This window comes from Notolepis coatsorum (genome assembly GCF_963971535.1).
Source record: "Notolepis coatsorum genome assembly, chromosome: 2".
In the NCBI taxonomy this organism is placed as follows: Eukaryota; Metazoa; Chordata; class Actinopteri; order Aulopiformes; family Paralepididae; genus Notolepis; species Notolepis coatsorum.
Genome location: NC_140166.1, coordinates 38765180 through 38788551, shown reverse-complemented (window position 1 = coordinate 38788551; position 23372 = coordinate 38765180). Strand labels below are relative to the sequence as shown.

General features: G+C 41.2%; 1 protein-coding gene across 2 annotated transcripts in view; it reads left to right on the top strand.

Annotated features, from left to right (window-relative positions):
* Positions 1-23372, top strand: part of LOC311224000 (selenocysteine insertion sequence-binding protein 2-like) — a 48363-nt gene that overhangs the window by 843 nt on the left and 24148 nt on the right. The window contains exons 3-13 of one of the 2 annotated variants that reach the window (XM_084308792.1): positions 56-230; positions 329-404; positions 1236-1456; positions 4469-4507; positions 5098-5182; positions 6203-6327; positions 6792-6932; positions 7526-7615; positions 10002-10103; positions 11025-11148; positions 13253-13419. In XM_084308792.1, coding sequence (XP_084164918.1) covers positions 56-230; positions 329-404; positions 1236-1456; positions 4469-4507; positions 5098-5182; positions 6203-6327; positions 6792-6932; positions 7526-7615; positions 10002-10103; positions 11025-11148; positions 13253-13419 — 1345 coding nt within the window. The remainder of the gene's footprint in view (positions 1-55; positions 231-328; positions 405-1235; positions 1457-4468; positions 4508-5097; positions 5183-6202; positions 6328-6791; positions 6933-7525; positions 7616-10001; positions 10104-11024; positions 11149-13252; positions 13420-23372) is intronic. The other variant, XM_084308793.1, reaches the window with a different exon arrangement.

The following is a 23372-nucleotide window of genomic DNA, read 5'->3' as shown; positions in this document are numbered from 1 at the left end:
ATCATTGCTAATTTGATTTCTAAACGTCTCTCTTCATTTTGGGAACTCCCTCCAGAAACCAGGCAACTTGGAGACAAGAGCCTAGACAAAGACCACCCACCACTGATCAATCAGACCGAGGAGACACAGGTGGCAAGCATGGCTACAGTAACAACCGTCGTGCCAGAGGGTCCACTGAAGGCAATACTAACGCACCCAGAGAGAGATTTATACGGGATAAACAAACAAAGGTCTGTTCCACTTTGAACCCCAATGGACTGGACAGAATAGCAGGACATTCAGACGTTGTGGTCATAGCAGTAATGAGAGACTTCTTCTGTCTTCACAGATGTCAAAATACATCACAGACTCTCCCTCTCAGGACAAAAACATGGGCAAGAGATCACTGGATATACCAAAAAAAGGTACACATACGCCAAAGCAAATGGATTTTTATTATATTATTATATATTATATTATAGCTTTTTCTCAAATGATCCATGGCAACTGAATGCACAATAAGGCTACCATTTTCTAACCTTCACCCTCACCTTCATGTGTGAATTGAGCACCTTATGTATGTCATCTTAGCAAAGGCAGTTAAATTAAATTACTTTACTGGTCATGTTACACAGGGTAATTGGAATTTGTCCTGTCATTAATAAAAAATTTCTTTTATTTCTTTAGATTATATTAAAACGATTTTTTTACATCAAGTGTATGAAATATTTGCCATATTTGCCAAATATTTCATCAGTAGTGTAATCGATGCATAATTAGCTTACTTAGTGAGTCCCGGTCAGGAGTTTTGGTTGGGTTCCAAGCAAACCGAGAAGCTTCAGAATAAAAAGCAAATCGGGTCTCCGACTAAATATTCTAACCACCCACAACAGAAAACGGCAGTCCTCGCACATTTCCTATGCTTCAGACCGACATGATGTCTTGGAACTAGCTCCAGTGCAGAGTAAGGAGAGGTAACGGGCAGTGAGTCGTTTAGATATATATATATATATATACACACACACAGCAGCCTTGGTTATATGCATTTTATTATCAAAGTCAGACTGCATGATCACCTGCAGTGCAGCACCCAGAGAGCAGTTGTGGGTTGCTGTGCCTTGCTCAAGGGCACGTTTGCAGAGAAGGTGGCCACGTTATATGTAATACCAACCACCCTCCAGCACATGCGCAATATCATGATTCAGGCGCTGACGGTCAGGTTTATTATACAAGTGTTGCATCCGCTTTGTCCATAGATTTCCGAGGCACCAGATCTGCCCCCAACTCCGCAGAGAGACGCAGACCAGCACAGACGGAGTTGGTCACATTTGAAGTGAAGATGGCTGATTTCCCTGAGTTGGGCGGTGTTGGACCGGGTAACCAAGCCCTTCCTGGCCAGCAGAAAGTTGGAGTGTGCTGGGGGCCAACTCCTCCTGCCCCAAACCCTCCAACTCTGAAACCAGAATTCACCAGCAAGGTGGGGTTGGTGAGGTGTAGGATTTAAAATAGTTAAACAGCTATGCTTGCCATTCCAATGTAGTTTTTGAGATTTGATCGAAAATATCTAATGTTTGAGACCACATCTGTAGGTGCCCACCAGAAAATGTATTTTAATCTTTGTGCACATGACCTTTTCCCAGTCTTTCGCTCTAGCTCTCTAGCTCTTTACATTGTTCTTATTTGCTCGTTCGTGTACTGTGGCTGGAATGAGTCCATACATTGGCGATTTCTTATCATTTAACAAGCTTGACAACTTTGGGATGTGATCTGGATCATCGGAGCACAATGCAAGCAAAGGGCCATACCGTTCTTAATATGTTTTATCCCATTTATTAATCTGCACACATACTTTACATTAGCCCTGACAGATTTCCTGAGCATAGCTTCCTTTTTTAGATTTGAAAATGTTTGCTTTTATTTATGTGAATGTTATGGTGATAAACCGGTATAGAATTATACAGAAGAAACATACCCCCAAATGATTTCCTGGTCGTGCTAAGAAATTGGTCGCTCCTTATGAAATAGGGATGAACCCGAATCCAAATATGAATTCGGGAAAACGCGGATAATGAGATGTTTGTTATGAGCTCCATTGCGCTCAGCCTAGGCGCTGTCAAAAACGACCTGTTGGGGACTGCATTCTTTTGTACCAATAATTCATTTGATAGATTTTAGAAACAAAATATTGAACATGGGCCAATTTTAATTAGTAAAGATGAGTTCCCGATGCTACAAAGTATCATGCTTAAACCTTTTTTGCTCTATGAAGCTCAGAACATTACACAAATATTAGATTAGATTAACCTTTATTGTCGGAGAACAACAAAATAAAATAAAAATAACACACCTGATTTAGCAGGGGAGGGAAGGGAAGGTGGGGTGTGTGCAAAGGCCTGCTGTTCTACACTCTAAAACTGATTATTTGACTCGGATTCATCTACAGCAGGGGTCAGCAACCTTTTTGACATGGAGTGCCTGTTTGAAATATAGTTGTAACTAGTGTGCCTCAACAATATTCCATGCATCGTAATTTCTTTTTCTCATAATCAGGTCTTTTTAACACTTTGAGTGCCGGGACCCGTCTTTAGACGTCTTTGCTGGCCATGCTAAAGTTGCCGGAGGACGCGTTACGTCGTCCTTATATCAATATTTCAAAAATCTGCGATCGGATTCATATGTCCCCTCCGCTGGCCTGAGATCCACCAGCAGGACCCACTGAGCTCTCTGGCGGTTCAGGAGCGCCATCTGGTGGCCGATCGGCGCAATCGCCAAACAGGATGTTGAATAGAGGTTGTCATGACGACCGTAGTACTTCCGGGCGCTCGCTATAGTTCATGGGACTCTGGCTCGTCACGCTACACGGTGATCGATTGGCAATAACTCGATAAACAACATGATTTGGACGTATATACCATTATACAAGCTGGAGATGGACCGGGTAATAATATATCCCATAATGATAAGATTTCTACTCGACGATGATCGCCCAACGGCGCGCGGAGACTGGGGTGAGTTTCAGCGTGTAACGTTACCGTCTTCGATACTAACTGCTATTATCAACATTTGACCCACATTAGATGATTGGTATAACGCTGCCCACGGAATTATAAACGCCCCCTCGCCCATCCGGTCAACATCAGATGACGTGTAGTAACTTCTAGAAGTACGTCTAGTTGGAATTTTTTATATCGCGCTGATTGCCATCAAACTGTATTTCATCATCAATATAATGCATTTGGGGCTATATATCACGTTCTGGAGAAAGCTGCAGAAAGAGATGAAAACATACTTATACATTAGACCATACTTTACTATGAATATGTGAATGAAAAAGTTTAACGTTGCTACACAATGAACAATACATATAGGACTTTGAATGGGCCCTAATAATGGCAATGTAGCAATAGAATTTAAAAAGTTATAGCCCTGCAAAGAAGGGGACTTTCTCCATAGACAAATAGCGCTGGCAATCTATGGTATATCATGAATTTAACCTTAGGCAGCCAAAGTGTTAATGATAATTTTTACATTATTACATCATTATTGTTATTGTTATTATTAACAATATTATTATGATGGTTGTATCAACCCTAAATCTGAGTTGGGGCGGGGGGGAATGCAATGCAGACAAACAGCTGCATACAGTGCGACCATTTCACTCACATTTGCCCATTCATTTTTGGACACATCAAAATGTACGTGTGCTGTCATAGCTCCACCTACAGGCCTAATGGAGAACACCAGGATGTGAATGGAGGGTGAATGTGAGGTATATCGTGTAAATAAGTTTTGATTGATCGCAAGACTACACTGTAAAAAGAAATATAATAATAAGTTACCAGAACTTAAAAATATTGAGTTCAGTTACTGTGCATTAAGGTTTTCAGTTTTCAATCCATAATAAGTTAACAGAAAAAGAACTACACAACCACATTATTTCAACCTAATACAACTATGTTTATTGTCATTGTTTTAAGAACACAAGTTGACTTGGTAATACTCACATTTTGAATAAAAAAAATGTTAACATGTGCAATGTTCAATGAAATAGAAAAATAAATAATACAATTTGTTGATTAATCCCACTGGTCACAATGGTGACCGTAATAATGTTTTTGTTATAAGGCTCTGCAAATGTTACTGAATGATGTAGCAATGTATTTCCAGCTAAATTGAAATAATAAACAAATAAAGGGTCTCAATTAAATATGTGGTAGTCAAAAGAACCTGTGGGAGGATTTCAACAACATAAATGCGACAACAGTGCAACATATTTCACTATAATATTTCAAAGCAAAAAAAAAAAATTATAATTTTCATTTTTTTGTTGTTTTTTTTAATGCTGCCCCCTGTGCCTATGCAGGCACGCGTGCCTAGGGTTGCCTACCCCTGATCTACAGGCTGCGTAAAAAGAGATGAAAAAAAACCTGGCAAAAGTTAATGCATACTATTTCTGTTGTGTAATTCTGTTCTATATATTTTCTTTCAGTTTCAGAGAGAGAGCACAAGTACAGATGACAAGTACCTGGTAAAGATATATATTCATAATTAATTATTTGCCAATATTAAATCAATTTGATGGTTTGAAGGCACAACAATTGCATTTCCAATAAGACTTTTTTTGCTGCATTTAATGTGACCTCCTTTAATCTAATGTAAATTTGTTCATTTGAATACATCTGTTCCCATCTTGTATTGTACAATAATTGTTGCAAAAAATAAAAGAAAACGTCCGGTATAAACCACACCCACTTAGTCTTCTATTTGAATACAGATACAGAAGATTTAGTTGGTTGAACAGATAGATAATGACATCTCCGCACACCCTAAAACTGAAACCTGTATCTCTCTCTCTTCACGTGTACTTTCTTGTTTACCTTCAATAACTCACTGCTTTCCGTAGTGTCTTTCGTGCATCGTGCATTGATTTCTTTTGACAAAGAAGCGACCAATTTGTTAGCATGACGGGAGATCAATTTAATCGCGTGAGGGGAAAAAAACATTCCATCAAAACGTTGTAAACGTTGCTTTTCTTTGTATTGTACAGGGTTGTAATGCTGAAGAAAACATCTACTGGGTCATTACACTTGGTACTAATGTAAATTATTTCACATCCAGACACTGCCTGCCAGAAAAGGACAAAGACATGAGCCCAGTCGAAGTGCCAGTAATATTAATCCTGTCTCATCTGTTATCCCACCAGGTATATAATTTTTTCTCCAATCAGAATTTTATTTATTCACCAAATACAATTAAATGTATAGGGATTTGTCTCTGTGCTATTGATGGTGACATATAGTCAGGTCCATAAATATTTGGACATTTTCACTCTAGTCTGTACACCACCGCAATGGACATGGGTGGCCATGGAACAGCTGACCTATCTCAAACCCTGCCCTCTTTTCTTGATCCTCCAATCACAACTGTCGCTTACGTAAGCGACAGTTGTGATTGGAGGATCAAGAAAAGGGGCAGGGTTTGAGAGGTCTCATCTGGTCGCTTAAAAAGGGGGGAGGCACATCTAGAAACGGTTGTAATTCCTACACTGTTCACCTGATTTGGAAGTACATACCCTCAAATGAAAGCTGAAAGTCTGCACTTAATGCACAGTCTGATACAAAAATTGTTACATTTAACAGCAAAATATGAAGGTTATGCTTGCAGACCACTCTGAATTTCCTGACTGAAACTGAAAGAATCCTACTTAATTTCCCCTTTGAAAGCTTTTGTTTAGTAATTTCAAGTTGTAACATGGTCAGTGTAGACATTTGTCTTTATACTATTTATTCAGGGTTCCTATGGACACCAGGAAAGTGTAAAAAAAAGTCTGGAGAATGGGGTCTTTAAGATTTTAGAGATTGCACAAAAAGTATGGAAAAGAACTTGCTCAGTCCAGATACACAAATGTCTACAAAGTACAAATGTTATATAATTGTGGATATACAGTAGTAACCACTGTTCTTTTACATCCAGTGATATTTGTCATTGTTATGCATCATCTTAGCTATAGCGTGATATGGCTTGGTTGATTTAATTGGCTTAATAATATTTCCCAGCTACCAACAGAACAGTAACATTATACTTGGAACACTGACCAAAATCATCAAATCCACTCAAGAAAATAAATGGTCTGGGGAAAAGTATGGAATTCTAAAACTGGAAAATGTGTAGGAACTCTGTTTATTCACCAGATGTATGAACCACAGTACTTTGATATGAACAGGTCGTCTGACTGAAGCTCTGTCAAAGACCAATGGCTCCGGTCCAGCACTGACTTCCTGGGCCAACGTCGCCTCTCAGCCACCAAAGAAACCCGTCCCCAAAGAGAAGACGACCACCAGCACCCTGGTATGATGATGTTTGCTGTTCATTATGTAACGCCAGCCAGCTAAATGCACCCAGGGCGATATTATTTTATTTTTCAAACTCAAGACGTCTCTATAGTACCTAAACATGAAATCCACTTATTTGTCAAACACACTCCCCGAAGTTGTTGAAATGGTCCAAGATTTATACGTAGACGCTGACATCTTGATTCTAACGTTCAAATCGTTATTTTCACTTGCTTTGATTTCGCGGAACATTTCAGTGTCCAGAAAGCAGACATTGCTTGCACAGAAAGCCATCACACCGTTAATTTTACAGGCTGTGAAATGTAGCTAGTGTTACATGATAACAGCCAGGGGACATGTTAGTCAGCCGTGCTTCCGTTCCTGCCCAGTTACAATTCTCAAAATGGCAACTAGGAATTGCCCTTTTATAGGATTCGTTTGATTTGATTACTGTTTTTCTCTCTCTCTTGTCCATGTCAGAACGAGGAAACATTGGCACAACCGGAAGAGGACGCTTCGGAGAAGAAGAAAAGGAGGAAAAAGAAGAAGAAATCCAAGGGTGGAGGTGAAGAGGCGGAGCCAGAGGACCCCGTCGTTTATCAGGAGCCTCCGAGGTTTGAGGTAAATCTTTTTGTAGCTGCATAAATCATAAAACTACTGTCCATTTAAAATAAGTTTTAAATGATAAAGCTATGGTCCATTTTATATATGTCTTAAATGATGAAGCTACGGTCCATTTTAAATGTGTTTTTTTTTAACGAATATTCAATAATAATAATAATGATGGCTTGGATTTATATAGCGCTCTTCATGACACCCCAGTTACCCCAGAGCGCTTCACAGAGTCCATTATTCGTCCATACAGTCATACCGGTGGTGGTAAGCTACAATTGCAGCCAGAGCTGCCCTGAGGCAGACTCACGGAAGCGTGGCGAATAATCATCGCCTACGGCCCCTCCGACCACCACCAACATTCATTCACATGCATACACATTCATACGAGGCAAGTAGGTTAAGTGTCTTGCCCAAGGACATAACGGCAATGGGATGGACATGGGCTTGAGCGGGATTCGAACCACCAACCCTTCGATCATTGGACGACCCGCTCTACCCCTGAGCCAAAGCCGCCCCACAAAGATTCAAGATTGAACAAGATTGTTAGAAGTAACCCAGAATAAAGGATGATTTTCATAAATCCATGTTTCTCTGTGTAGGATGAAGAGGAGTTCCCAGACTTGGCTCTCGCTTTTTCCGGAACCCCAAGATCGTTAACCAGCAGCAATACAGCAAAGCTATGCAATGAGGTACATCTGTATTTCTTAAAGATCCCCACCACACGTTCCTAACACTTTAAATTCAACACATTCATTCAATAATCTTCAATATACTACTGCAAATGGCTTAGCAGCATCCCTACACCTTTGCCCTCATTGAGAACGCAAGGATCTATGAACGCCCCTTCCCCGCTCACGTCTTCTCCCAAGCCAGTTAACTTTATCTTTTCCACCTAAACGGTTTGCTAAAGATTCATCCACCCAGGCGGCCGGGTAGCGCAGCGGACTAAGCGTCTGTCTACCACCACAGAGACACTGGTATCGAATCCAGCTGTCAGCGGTGTCTCCGGCTTGGCCGGTCGTCATACTGGCACAATTGGCAGAGTCAGCGGGAGGGAAGCCGGTGGGTGGTAATCTGGTCATTGTAAACAGTGACTCCTACAGGTCGGTCAGGGCGCCTGCACAGCGAGGAAGGGATCTGGGTGAGGTAGTGTGCTCTCCCACGCGTTACACTCACCCAATGAGAGTCCTCGCTGCCAGGTGAAAAGAGGCTGCTGGCTGTCTCCTATGTATCGGAGGAAGCATGTGATAGACTTCAGGGCTCCCTAGACCGGCAAGTAGGGGGCAAATGCGCGCATAACGACTAAATTGGGATGGGAGGAAAATACAAGAAAAATAGGAGGATAAAAAGTGGATAAAAAATGATTCATCCACCCAAACAAATTTTTTTTTCCCCCGTTGATTTATTTGTACTTTATTTTACCTCAGGAGTCAATTGAGGGGGACCCTCATTTTCAATAATCATAAATGACAAAACATTCAATCATTTAAAGTAAACAGTAAAATAAGAGCAGGCATACAATCAGAAACACATCAGTATAGTACAAATAAATAAGACAATGGGACAGTAGTAGGTCAAGGAATTACAGAATTACAAGTTGACAACGGTAGGTTGTTGATAAAAATTCTAAAGCACCCTAAAGCAGTGTTTCTCAACTGGCGGGTCGCGACCCAAAAGTGGGTTGCGGGGCCATTTTGAGTGGGTCGCGGATGTTTTTTTTTTGTTTGTTTTTTTAACTACCTATCTTTGTGAAAGTGGCTTCTCAGCTCTGGTCCAGCTGAAGACAAAGCGGAGGAACAGCTTGGACATTGAGCATGACCTCAGATTTGCTTTGTCTACCATCACCCCAGACTTTAAGACTCTTGTCAGGAGCAAACAACATCCCCAGTTATCCCATTAGTTCCCTGGGATGTTAAGCTAAGAAGTCTGCTAAGAAGGATAATTATATTATTTATTATTATTATTATTATTATTATTATTATTATTATTATTATTATTATTATTATTATTATTATTATTATTATTATTATTATTATTATTATTATTATTATTATTTTATTTCATTGTGTTTTTAGCCCTTAGTTGCACTTTTGTTGCAACCCCAGTTATCCCATTAGTTCCCCCAAACTTAGGTCTGTTATGTTAAGCTAAGAAATCTGCTAAGAAGCATAATTATTTATTATTATTATTATTATTTAATTTCATTGGGTTTTTAGCCCTAGTTGCACTTTTGTTGCAACCCCAGTTATCCCATGAATTCCCCCAAACTTAGGTCTGTTATGTTAAGCTAAGAAATCTGCTAAGCATATTATTTATTATTATTTGATTTCATTGGGTTTTTAGCAATAGTTGCACTTTTGTTGCACTTTTTTGTGTTTATTTCATGTTTTGAAAGATTGCGTATTACTGCAATTTTTATTTTTTACATAAATCATAGTGGTTAAAAATGTTGGGTCGCGACTTAATGACTAAGGAAAATGTTGGGTCCCGAGGCTAGACCAGTTGAGAACCACTGCCCTAAAGAGTACCGTACTCAATCTTATGTCAGTTTGCAAGAGATTCCTGATACAGCTGTATCAACACAAAAAGCAGTCTTTAAAAGTTCAGTCCTAGCATAGAATAGAATAGAAATACTTACTTTATCTCATTATCTCAAGGGAAATTCAGCACTACAGCTCGCTCACAGTAAACAGTAAAAATGTAGGTAGTCGGAAACAAAAGTCACAAATAAGAATAAAGAATAAATAATAAAATACTGTCCGGGATATACATTCTAAAATATAGAATATACAGCCAAAAATATACAGAGATATACAGTAAGTGTACAGTACTAAGTAAAACATTTTAAATGTCCAGGACGATTATGCCAGATAGTACTGTCACCCTGTGCTCAGTGATGCAGTGAGGCACAGCATAGGGTTCCTGAAGAACCAGTCACTGGAGCGCCCCACAAGTTTTTGATTTGAGGGGATCCTTTTAAAAGGGTTATGCTTCATTTTGTTCACAATACATCTCAGAAATGGAATGCATATTATATTCAATTAAACAACTTCTTAATACATGTACTTTTTACAGGAGAGCCAAAAAGAAGGTTCTCAATCTCAGTCAACTGACCAAAGCAAGGACAAAGCCTCTGGAGGGAGACCTCCACCCGTCGAGACGGTCAAGAAGGGACAGGTTTGCCTTTTCCTCTTTCTATTCACACGTCTTGACCTTCCTCCTAGTTAAAGCCAGCTTTGTCATGGCTAGGGTTGGGTACCATTCACATTTGAACCGGTACCGGTACCAGTTCCTGGAATTCAGTATCGGTACCCAGCGGTACCTTTTTTCGGTACTTAACTCTTTCTGTAATAACGAATTTTTTAATTTCAGTTGTAAAAAATAAATCCAAATTTCTCAATTTCAACATTGTTATTTATTGTTGTAACACACCACACAAAATAAATAGCATGATTATGTTTTTAAATGTTTAAATATCAACATTATCTCGCCATCCAAATACCCAAGAGACGGGACAGTATATTATATATTTTGTGGAAAAGGCTCCCTCTTGTCTAGTAACATTACACTCTCATACTAAACATGTAAAGGTACTGATATTTGGTACAGATTGATCTAGCGTAATCGGTACTCGGTAGTACCGATGTAATTCGGTCGGTACCATTAAAACTAGGGATGTTCGATATTGACTTTTTTACCGATATCCGATATACCGATATTGTCCAACTCTTAATTTCCGATACAGATATATAAACCGATATGATATATGCAGGGTTCCCCCCCCCCCCCCCCCCCCAATTTTTTTAAATAATTTCAGGTCATTAACATTACATATCTCTTGTCGTGGTATTAACACAACATTATGCATACTTCTGACAATAAATAAAATAAGAATTTGTTCTTACTTGCTTGCCTGGGTAAATAAAGGTTAAATAAATGTTAAAAAATAAATAAAAATAAATGTTTGTGAAAACTAATACAGATAATTTCCGATATTACATTTTAATGCCAATATCGGACATCCCTAATTAAAAGCACAGAGTTCGGTACCCAACCCTACCCATGGCCATGTCATTTACCTTGTTTTCGCTTCTTTAGAAGGTGGAGAAGCCCAGTGGGAAGAAGAGCAAGGTTCCGGTCCAGTTGGATATTGGCAACATGCTGGCCGCTCTCGAAAAGAGGCAACAATCTCAGAAGGACACGAAGCCTGTCGTCCTTTCAGGTCAGGGAGAACCAGACCTTTTATATAGTCCGTTTCAACTTTACAACATAAAACATTATAAATGGACTCACACAGGGAACAAAATAAACTTTTTGACTTACCAGCCATTTGGCTGGTAGATTTAAAAAACTACCAGCCAGGCAGATTTTTTACCAGCCAAAAATTATAAATAGCTTTTTAGTATATCGCCATGTGTTAATTATTACTATATAATACTCTCATATGCTATTTTCAATTAATATCATAAACATGAGGAATATTAGCATAATCTTTAGTGGACTGAAGGAATGAGTCAGCGTTAATGGTTTTAAATGCAAATAATTTATTGAAACATAGAAGTGGGGTCAGGACACACACACACACTGTTTCAACTCACCACCCCTGCATCATATTGTAGTCTAGTCTGTCTTCAAACTTCCACTCCTCTCGAAACTTTTTTATATTTGAATATCAACATTATCTGTCCATCGTCAGTAATCCTCAGTTTACTATAATATACTCCTGTCCTGAGTCCTGACTAGTGACTTCATCGTCTTTCCAAACACACGCACACACAGAGAAAGGGAGAGTGCCCCCCCCCCCCATTTCCCTTTCCTGAGTCCACATTGTCTGCTGTTCTATGGCTCTGCCGCTGATCAGGATTAGCTTGTTAGCTTACGCTAACGTAACGTTCATTTCGGGCGATGTGGGCATAAAGGAATGGCGACGATGCAACGCATGTTAGATGCATTTGACCTGTTGTGAGAAAAAAAAAACACCACAGACTTATTTCGGCTCGCAAAATAGGCGCACTGCTGTGTAGCGCTGCTCTGCTTTAATGCGAGCAGAAGCACGGACTGGGCGGATATGACTCGTCGAGTTGCCACAGGTTTTTTCAAAATAAGAGTATCATATGAACCGAACGTTGCTAGCTGCCGGAGCCATAGATATTATAACTGGAGCTGCGCTTGGGGCGGAAATGAAACCCGCACAGGATTTTCAAAATAAGAGTATCGATATGAACTACACGCCAGGTGGCGGGCAGACCTCTCATTGTTAGTCGCCAAACCTTAAATCTGCCCGCCATTGGCGGTTGGCGGATACTTATTTTGTTCCCTGGACCCACATTTACTTCCTGTTGCAGTGTTTGCTAACGGCAATAGCTAACAGGAAATAAACTTGGGTCCAAGCTGTTCCCTAGGGACACAATTCCACTGAAACCGCCTATAATCCACCTCGTTTTACCCGTAAACCCAGGTTCACAGTAAAGGCTCATTCACATCTAATCAGACAATGCAGGGTATTCTTAATAGGGGTGGTTGCGTTGGGCTCCGACAGTTGTTACTGCACGGGGTTGTTAGTGTTACTGCACGGGGTTGTTAGTGTTACTGCACGGGGTTGTTAGTGTTACTGCACGGGGTTGTTAGTGTTACTGCACGGGGTTGTTAGTGCACAGGGTTGTTAGTGCACAGGGTTGTTAGTGCACGGGGTTGTTAGTGCACAGGGTTGTTAGTGCACGGGGTTGTTAGTGCACGGGGTCGCCCAGAAATACAGATCAGTGTTCCGCGAGAAGGTTGAACTCGTGAACTCGAGGAGTCTGAAGGCTGGGGAGCCACGTTGGAATGTTCCATCAGAGGGGGGAAGCTTGTGGTGGGAATGTGAGCGGCAGGTTACAATACTTTAGAAATGGCTAGCTAATAGCTATATCAGTACCTATCGGCGTCATTTCTGTCGAGCAACTGTTATCAGAAGTGTTGAACACCCTAGCTGTATGAATCAGCCTACACATCTGTAGCTTGGGCCCACTGCCCAGAATGTGACACATTATATCCTTTCCAGTTGGAAGTCACGCAAGGTCTCATTTGTATATAACCAATGTTTTTCCACCATATTTTCTTGGCCTGTTGTAGCTGTTCTTCTCATACAGTATATTACTCAAACAACATCTGGCCTGGGGTTTCATCATCTGTATGTTATATTGACAAATTCAGAATATGCTGTAGTTTCTAACACTTTACAGTGCTTCCTTATTCCATTATATTAACATGTGCAACTCTGAAGGCGATGATCTTAAAAATAACAAAACATGGTTTAACAACACTTTTAAAATGTTGTTTTTGTGTAGTTGGTGGAGCGTTACCTGTTGGTCACAAGCAGCCAGGAGCCCTGAAGAAGCTCCCATGGCAACAGGAAAAGATGGCCCACAACCCCCTGGACTCGACCTGCCCCCTGGTGAAGAAGGGCAAGCAGAGAGAAGTGCCCAAAGCCAAGAAACCCACTCCCCTGAAGAGGGTGAGTCCACATAACTTAAAAGGACAGTTCTGATTTCTAGAACCCCGGCCCCATTTCCTACTTACTAATGATGTTTCCTACTTACTAATGATGTTACCTACTTAGTAATGATGTTTCCTACTTACTAATGATGTCGTCAGTGAGTCGGTAGAGTTCTTTCTCAGCACAATCCACTGTGGAGGAAAAGAGCCAAAGCCAAGGATGTACTCCGTCAAATATAGACTTAGTTAACACAGATTTATTTAACTCAGAGTATCGAAATACAAGTAAAATCAATCAAGAGTTATGCTGGATGACTCCATGAAGATACTGGCCTTGTATCCCCAGAGAGCTCCAGGATCATGTTAACGTAGACCAGGGGTGCACAACCTTTTTTGAACCAAGATCTACTTTTTAATTTACCACCTAGCCGAGAGCTACCAGCCAAAATTGTATATTGTAAGCCGTCATTTGAGGCTTTATAAAAGCAGCATAATGAACACAAATCTGTCAGTGCCGAGTCCGACCTCATCTTAAATACCAAACAGCATTGCTTGTTGTAGTTAACAAAGAGAGGCAGAGTTGATTTAGCAAAAAAGAAATAAAATAATTTTTTTTTGAAATCTACCTGTCGATCGACTGGTTGGGCACCACTGACGTAGACCTTTATACCAGGATAAAAGGGGTGTGGCCAGGTGAGAGATGGGAAGGAGATGGGAGGATTGGGGTTGGAGGCATAGCTGTCAACCCTACCGTTTTTCCCGGGATTCTCCTGTTTTTTCAACCTTCTTCACGCCCTGTTCACGGTTCACGGAATTGGCACGTATTTTGTACTTATTAATTTTTACAAAATGGCTGCAATTCCCCTCCGTGACGACAGGTGGCAGCAGTGTAGATTAGAACGTTATCACAGGAAGTCAGACCGGGAGACTGTTGCGACCCGAATAAGAACAGCGAGCGGATTTGCTCAGAGCTCAGGGGAGAGACTGATGCACCGAGGGTGTCAAATCAACTTAGCCAGTGTCTCTTGATTGCCCACTCTGTGGCTTTTGTCTCTGGAACAAAAGGTTTGCAAATCTTCTGTGGATAAAACAATACAAAGTTACTGTATGTGATGCAGGAATGTGTAAATGTGTTGGTGAACAGCCGTTTGCTCTGCGCCTCCCCTGTCGTCCCCTAAGGTTCATGCGTCCCCTCCTCCCATTCCTCCACGGAGAGCATGCCTTCACTGGCCCAATTTCCTGAATGCGATTTATAAATATAAATTGATCCGTTTTAAAAGTTGTTGTGAATTGTCATGGTATGACAAATACAGTTACTGGTAACTTGCAGGCATTGCAGAGATATTGAGGGAAAACACAAAATCGCATTGGCTTTTTTTCTATCTCACTTTTCTCTGTAGACACACACACTGTTCCAAAAATGATATTCCCACTGCTAAATGAATGACCATAGGTATTTTTTATAGCTTTAACGAGTTGTAGTATTAATATGTAGCCTACAGTGATGAAGGTATAAAGACACTATGGTAATACATTGATTGATTGCTAACTTTAACATATTGCAGAATGGGCACAATACAGTATGGCGCAAACTCAGCTCGGAACTAGGCAAAATCTGCATATGGCTCGCCGACAACAAACTATCATTACACATGGGCAAAACAGAGTCCATTCTCTTCGGTTCAAATAACAAACTCCGCAAGACCGACGGCTTCTCGGTTACAGTGGGTGACAATATTGTCACAAGGAAAGATGAAATTACCTACCTGGGTTCCATCCTTAGATGCTAATCTTTCCTGTGACAAAATGGCATCCAATGTAATAAAAAAAGTCAACCAACGAACTCTATTCTTGTACCGGATCTCCTCGCTGGTAAACAAGAATACCCTGAAGACTCTAGCAGGAGCACTCATTCAAGGGTACTACGACTATGCTTGCACCTCATGGTACCAAAGCACCTCAAAGGCACTAAAAAACAAATTACAAACATCCCAAAACAAGCTGGTCAGACTACTGCTTGACCTGACTCCTAGAACCCACCTCACCCCTGCCCACTTTGACAACCTAGGATGGCTTAGAGTAGACGACAGAGTACAGCAACTTGCAATGGGCCTGGTCTACAAGATACACTACGCGACCAAGGTACCCATGTACATGTCAAAATACTTCCCAAAGGTCAGTGAATACCACGATCACAACACCAGGGGGAGCTCCACAAATCATGTTAAACCCAGATTCGGCTCAAACAAGGGACTAAACACGTTTCGCAATTATGCCACATCAATGTGGAATGCCCTACCCAAAGCTGTAAAGGAATGTGAATCACTACCCACTTTCAAAAGCACTCTCAAAGAACACCTACGGGAGACTGCAATTCGAAATTGGCCCCTACAAATGTCCTAACCTAGTTGTACAGAAAATGACCAAGTATGGCTTTGTCAGTATTCCAATGTACAGTGTACAATGTGTGTGTCCCCCCTATCCAACCCCCCCCCCCACCTCCAAGCTGTACTGTACTGTACCCATTCTGCAATCTGTTAATAAACTTTTCAATCAATCAATCAATCAGTCACAATTGTTAAGGGGATGCAGACCAGAGAAGGACTTCTTCCCCCATTTTCAATTCATAACATTTACAGTAAAATCAAATACATTTACAGATTACAACCTTTATTTAATGGTTAATATTTTGATAAAATTTAATTTACTGTATTTTTATAGCATTTACACTTAAAGTAGGAACACAAAAGTAATCTGTAAAATAATACAGTGCATTTCCTGTGAAAAAACATTTACAGTTTATCCTTAAACGAATGAATGAATGGGGGGGGGCGGAGCTGAGCGATCATGGAGTAGACGTGTTTCACATGAGCTCCCTTCTACCGTGCAGAATATACGTTTCTCCCCATTAGTCTTTATTTTATTTTTATTTGTTTTTTGTCTGCTTGCTAAGTTGTCATGTTTCAAATACTGTCGTCGACTTTTTTTTGACTTTCTGCGATGTCGGTGGTGGAAACCAGATCCATGAGCGCCCCAACCGGCAAACCACCACCGGGCCTGGCCGCACCATCGCCCGGTGTCGGTGAGATAAGCGAAGCTGTGCTCTTGGTCATGACCAAGCTACATGCAGAGTCTGAGACACGCTCCGCTGAAGCATAAAGAAAGTGCTGGCGGATTTTTGTGTCAACCTTCATCGAGAGATATCAGAGGAAATAAGGCTGGCGCTCGTCCCGCTGATAGACAAGATGGAGTCGCTGCACGCTGTCTCCTCGGCTAATGCTATCGAGCTAGCTGCGCTAACGACGGAGGTATCATTACAGGGCGAGAAGATGGTGGATCTCGAGTCCTCCCTGCTGGCTAGGCAGGCTGAAGTTACCAAACTACAGTCGGTAATTGAGGAAATACAGTCCCGGGAGAGACGCTACAACAGGGGTGGCCAACCTTTTTTGAACCAAGATCTACTTTTTTATTTACCACCTAGCCCGAGAGCTACCAGCCAAAATTGTATATTGTAAGCCGTCATTTGAGGCTTTATAAAAGCAGCATAATGAACACAAATCTGTCAGTGCCGAGTCCGACCTCATCTTAAATAACAAACAGCATTGCTTGTTGTAGTTAACAAGGAGAGGAAGAGTTGATTTAGCAAAAAAAAAAAAAAAAAAAAAAAAAAAAAATTATTTTTAATAATCAAATTTTATTAATCAAGATCTACTTGAAATCAGCCCGCGATCTACCGGAGGGCAGCGGGGAAGGCCGTCTCTCTGAGACCATGCCGGAATTGCTGCAAAAAATACTGGGAAATGACGTCCTCTCCTCCCCTCCTGTCTGTGAGTCGGCCTACAGAGCGGGCAGGTCCACTCCTGGTGTGAACAAAGAGCCGAGGCCCATCATCGTCAAGCTGAACAGGCTTCAGCAGAGGGAACTCATCATGCGGTCGGCTCGTGCCAGAAGGGGTAATCTGAGGCTTGGCGATCACAAAGTGGCCATTTTCGAAGACTTTACACCGGAGGTTCAAGCACAGAGAGGCGAATACAAAGTCGTCTTGTCCAGGCTATGGAAACTAGGCCTGAGGCCCACGCTATTCGCTCCCGCGAAATTATCTGTGTTGGATAAGGTCGATGGTCGGCGTTCATTTTGGTCGTTGGATAAAGCGAAGGAATATCTCGAGGGGATACCCGAGAATGTAGCTTGATAACTATATCGGGTGAGTGACGTGGCGATGTGGGCCTGAATACATTGTTAGGGCCGGCTATTCACAAACACTTGCTGTCATGCCCAGACATGCTAACTGCCCACTGCCCATCCAACTAGCGGGGCTTCCCAATGACTTCTGTTACTTGCTAAAGCTGACCTCATGGTTGTACTTGTGTATCGCCTCTTTGGAAGCTAACGAGCTAGCTGAACAATGTACATAATAGACTAACGTGCTATCCGGATTCATCACTAGCTTACGCGCTAGCCTCGGGCTAGCTAGCGGGCTGCGTCTATCGTCTGCGCTGAGACATTCGAGACCCGTTAATATTTACGCACTTTGGTTGTTGTTGCTGTTTAAGTGTAATCGGCTCGCACAATTCAACGGTGATCGGGTCCTTAACTAACTTCTTGTATGCTGTTATTTTTATATCCAGGCTGTTTTGAGCTTTGGGCTCCGGTAGGAGAAGATCGGTTGAATATATATATATAAACAAGATATGATAACAGGTTGTGTCAGGTATTGCTTTTTACCATCCCCGGGTTAATGAATGTGTTTAATTCTATTCTTACATAGGTTATGTCATTCCAGCCGTGGTGCCTGATCAGAGGGGAACTTACAGGTGTGCACTTTGACCATAACCCCCTTTTCCCCTTCCTCTTATTATCGTTGTTTAAATTACATTTGTTTGCACAATTTACCTGGAACCCGATCCTACCTTAGACTATATGCTGGTATGCTCTAATTTAATTTTGTTTTGAATTTTCCTTTATCCATTTGTGACCAGGTATGGACTTCAGGGTCATGTTGAGGGATCTTCATCTTCATTTTTTTTTACATATTATGAAAGTACAGATTCATACCTTCAAAATAAGCCATCACTTGAACATTTTGGTGGGATACTTTGCAAGCTACTTCCTATGATTCATGGTGATTATCACAAAACGTATTCAGAGATAATAGCCTTCAAGAGACGAGCAGGCTATTCAGTGACAATAGTGAAACAACTACAACACTACCCAGAAGTCATTGTAATCCATGGCCCCCCTCTCTCTAGGGCAATTAACACCTGGCAGCTTTCCAGTCTGAGGCACTTTGTTATTAAAATGAGTCTGGTGACTGGTAGTGGTAGTGAAAGGGACCCTGATAATAAACAAGAAACTTAATCAAGTTTCAAGATTTTATTAGCATTTAAAATAACACGAGATAAAAATAGACATGCTAAAGTCAATGTTCAATGTTCTGATGGCCTCTCCAGAAGCATTTAGATGTAAATACATGTAGTGTGGTAGTGAAAGACACAACAACTAGGTTAACCTTCTGTAGTCTGGTAGTGAAAGGTTAACCTTCTGTAGTGTGGTAGTGAAAGGGTTAACCTTCTGTAGTGTGGTAGTGAAAGGTTAACCTTCTGTAGTGTGGTAGTGAAAGGTTAACCTTCTGTAGTGTGGTAGTGAAAGGTTAACCTTCTGTAGTGTGGTAGTGAAAGGTTAACCTTCTGTAGTGTGGTAGTGAAAGGGTTAACCTTCTGTAGTGTGGTAGTGAAAGGGACCCTGATAATAAACAAGAGACAAAATCAAGTTTCAAGATTTTATTAGCATTTAAAATAACACGAGATAAAAATAGACATGCTAAAGTCAATGTTCAATGTTCTGATGGCCTCTCCAGATGATCACCGTGGTCTTTTTGAACCGCCGCTGGATATTTTGGCTGGTGGTGCCGGGCATGTTACGTCCTGGGCTTCCTCATCACAGAACTCTCTGATCTTGTGGAACAGATAGTGTTGTCTTGCAGAGTCCAGTCCCGGTGGTGGCAGCACAGGAAGTCCATCTATAGGCGGCAGGACACGGACGTCACGGAGCAGCTGGAATCTGGTTTCAGCGCCATCAATAGACATCTTTGCCACAACCACACCAGGTTCCTTGGAATCAAAGCTGCAATAATAAAGTGAAACGTTAGTACAGGGCACATAACAATATCAATGCATTTGTATCATTTGCCAATGACATTCTTTGCACTAAAGTGTGAATAATTAATTACAGTAAATACACAACACACAGTGACCACACCCACCTAAAGTGCTGGTACTGCTTGATCTGTGGCAGTGGCTTGAAGTAAGGCCCCAGATGTTCCTGCCAGTTGTAGGACTGCACGATTACAGTGCCATCTTCCTTTCCCACTAGCTGTGGTATGTTGATTCCAGCCACTGAGCTGTCCCTTACGACTGCTGCAATCTCATCAAGAGTGTTCACCTTGGTCTTTCTGAAACGCTGCTTGAGAAGCCCAAAGAAACAGTCCGGGGAAAACTTTGTGTGGCCTACAATCAGCAGGTGGAGATTGACACGATGGTGAAGACCATGTAGCGCTCGCCACGCTAAGTACCACAACATGTACTTGTTCTTGTTTTGGCCACTGCAGTTGTCACAGTGAAGGTCAACATCTGTCTCCCCAAGACCATGGTCTTTGAAGAAGTGGTGCAGGTAGCTTATGACGGCGTTGCTACCTTTGCTGGACTCCATCCCCTCATCCACCAAATAGTTGACTTGCCGTGGAATCGCCTCACAGCAAACACCGAATATGCTGCACTTGCGTGGAGCCAAGAAGTACATGGGCCCTGGTTGAAGGGGGTCTGATGGGTAGTGCACCTGCAATAAATGAATAAGGATTTTAGAAAGAAAAAAAAGGGAGCAATGCAGTAGTTATAACAATTATAACATGATGTTGTGAAAGAGGGCTTGGTATGTAGTCACCTTTTGAGTGTAGTCGAAACTGTAATGCATTGTCAAGGGCTTGCTTGCCGGTGGCACATGACCACCCAGAGAAAGACCATCACCGATCTCCTTGGCGGCTTTAAGCATGCCCTTGTAGGCAGCCCGCTCGGAGGTTACATGCGCCAGATGTTGTTCCTGCTGCTTCAGCTTTGCAGACTTCTCAGCCTCTGGCAGATTGGCACTTTTGAAAATCTGAAAAAAAAAAGTTAAAGATTAATATTAATAATAATAAACTGTATTTGTATAACACTTTTCATACAGAAGTTGCAGTTCAAAGTTCATAACACTGTGATGTTCACTAACCAGATAATTGTTCTTCTGACACACCCAGCAAAGATCAGACATTGGTTTGATTGCTGTGATATGACTCAGTAATTGCCTCCAGAGGGACTTAAATGTGGACAGGCCCACTGCTCGCTGGTCTGAAAGATTAATAAGAACACATGTTAGCACAATGTCATTCATTTTCAAGCTTTGTTTTTATTTGACAAAGACCTATTTGACCTATTTCTTTGACAAAGATTTGCTTACACCTACCAACTGGCATTGCCTTGGTATATAAACGCCACACAGATGCCTTCGTGACGAAAGATGGTAACAGCTGACCGGTAAAGTTCTTTTGGTGTGCCTGGCGTCCAGGGAGGTGAACAGCATGATCTTCTGCATAATTCAACACAAATTGAACTACTTTTTCGATATCTTCATATTTTATGCAATGCTTGTTGTTGCGTGGCGATCGCTTCTTTGTGCGAAGACACATGCCATTTTCTGACATGTGTTTGCTTATTGCAATCAAGCGATCCTTACCTATTCTTGGGAGAGAAGAGGGGGGGGGGGGGGAGACAGAGAGAGAGATAGTTAGATCATCATCATCACAAGTACCGGTACCTGTCTGTACCACACCCAGTCTACATGATTGTGGAGACAGAGACAGAGAAGTTAGATCATCATCATCATCAATCATCATCATCACAAGTACCGGTACCTGTCTGTACCACACCCAGTCTACATGATTGTGGAGACAGAGAGAGATAGTTAGATCATCATCATCAATCATCATCATCATCACAAGTACCGGTACCTGTCTGTACCACACCCAGTCTACATGATTGTGGAGACAGAGAGAGATAGTTATTGTAATTGTGGCACAAATCAAAAGACACAAATAGTGTCTTTGGTCTATACTATCTGCTATACTTTATACTATACTATGCTACTATAGTCTACTATAATGTACTATAATTAGTTTTAATAAAATGGGGGACCCTGATAATAAACAAGACTAATAAAGTTTCAAGATTTTATTATCATTTAAAAAAAAAATAGGCATGATGTACTATATTAGTTTTAAATAGACAATAATAATAACTTACCCGTGGATGAAGAGGAAAGCTTCACGGCAGATTTGTATCGCCCCGAAGAAATAGTTTGTGTAAGCACGTTGTCTTTTTTTGGAAATCGATTTATTTCCGATAGTCCATTCTGACTTTCGACCAAAAGCCTGGAGCTGCGCCATAATAATCAAGTCTTTATGATCCTCTTCGAGAGCCGCTATCTCAAAACGCCTTGTGTAAACTTCATCACGGTCCAATTTTGTGATACATGACCGCCGATTAAGAATGTCATTTTCTTTATCAACCTGGACGCATTTACAAGTAAATCGCAAAAGTCTTTCCATTTGGCGTTCGTGGTTCTCGTCAGATTCAACTTCCACAACGCACATTACGTGTTCTACCTTGTCTCCAAATCCGTTAGGTGTGTTGTCACCATCATCAGATTCTGGCTCTGCCTCGTCTTCAAATCCGTTAGTGTTGTCACCATCACCACCATCACCATCATCTGGCTCTGCCTCGTCTTCAAATCCGTTAGTGTTGTCACCATCACCATCATCTGCCTCTAACTCGTCACAATTGTCTTCTTCTTCTGAACCAGAATCTGAGTTTCTTTTTGGATTTTTCTTCTGCGGAAAGAAATCCGTGATGAATGTTCCTAAAGCGCGTTCATCTTCAACACAGTGTGCTCCGAAGTGAGCAAACCGGTTTAATGCCTCGGCAAGTGCCCTCGCTGTGGGTTGACTGGGTTCCATGGTGACTGGCAAACATGCACTGCCCTGCTCTCTGTTTAATACTCACCGATCAATGGCATCAACTTAATGACGTCACCGCCTGACCAATAAGCATTTAGATGTAAATACATGTAGTGTGGTAGTGAAAGACACAACAACTAGGTTAACCTTCTGTAGTGTGGTAGTGAAAGGTTAACCTTCTGTAGTGTGGTAGTGACGGATAAAAAAACGGATAAATAGTTTTTTTTACCATATTTCTAATATTTATTTTTGATAAATACCAATTATAAATATCTCGACGAATTACCTCTGAATATGAATCAAAAAAAAAATTAAAGATTCGCTCCCTAGTTCTACCAGAAACGGAGTTGAGGCGAAGCATTACTAAGCGCTTCTGTAGTGTGGCAGTGAAAGGGTAACCTTCTGTAGTGTGGTAGTGACGGATAAAAAGTTTTTTTTACCATATTTCTAATATTTATTTTTGATAAATACCAATTATAAATATCTCGACGAATTACCTCTGAATATGAATCAAAAAAAATATTAAAGATTCGCTCACTAGTTCTACCAGAAACGGAGTTGAGGCGAAGCATTACTAAGCGCTTCTGTAGTGTGGCAGTGAAAGGGTTAACGCGCGCCTCATCGCGCCCCAGCGCAGTTTACATCAGGGCCCCCACAATAATGAAAAAGCCGATGAAAAAGCCATTTTTTATCACTCCGTTTCCGTATTAAATTAATTTACTTTTAGCCATTAGGTTGGAAAAAATGCACCCTACCGAAATTCGTTCGCTCATAAAATTCGAACTGTGTTTTAATGGTTTTTAATTAAGTTAAAACACACGTTTTATAACGGCCGTCAAGGCCTCTTTTTTTTTAATCTTTTCTTTAGACACTGCGTTACGTTGCTTATAAATCATCTGAACTTATAACATTAAGATAGTGTATTA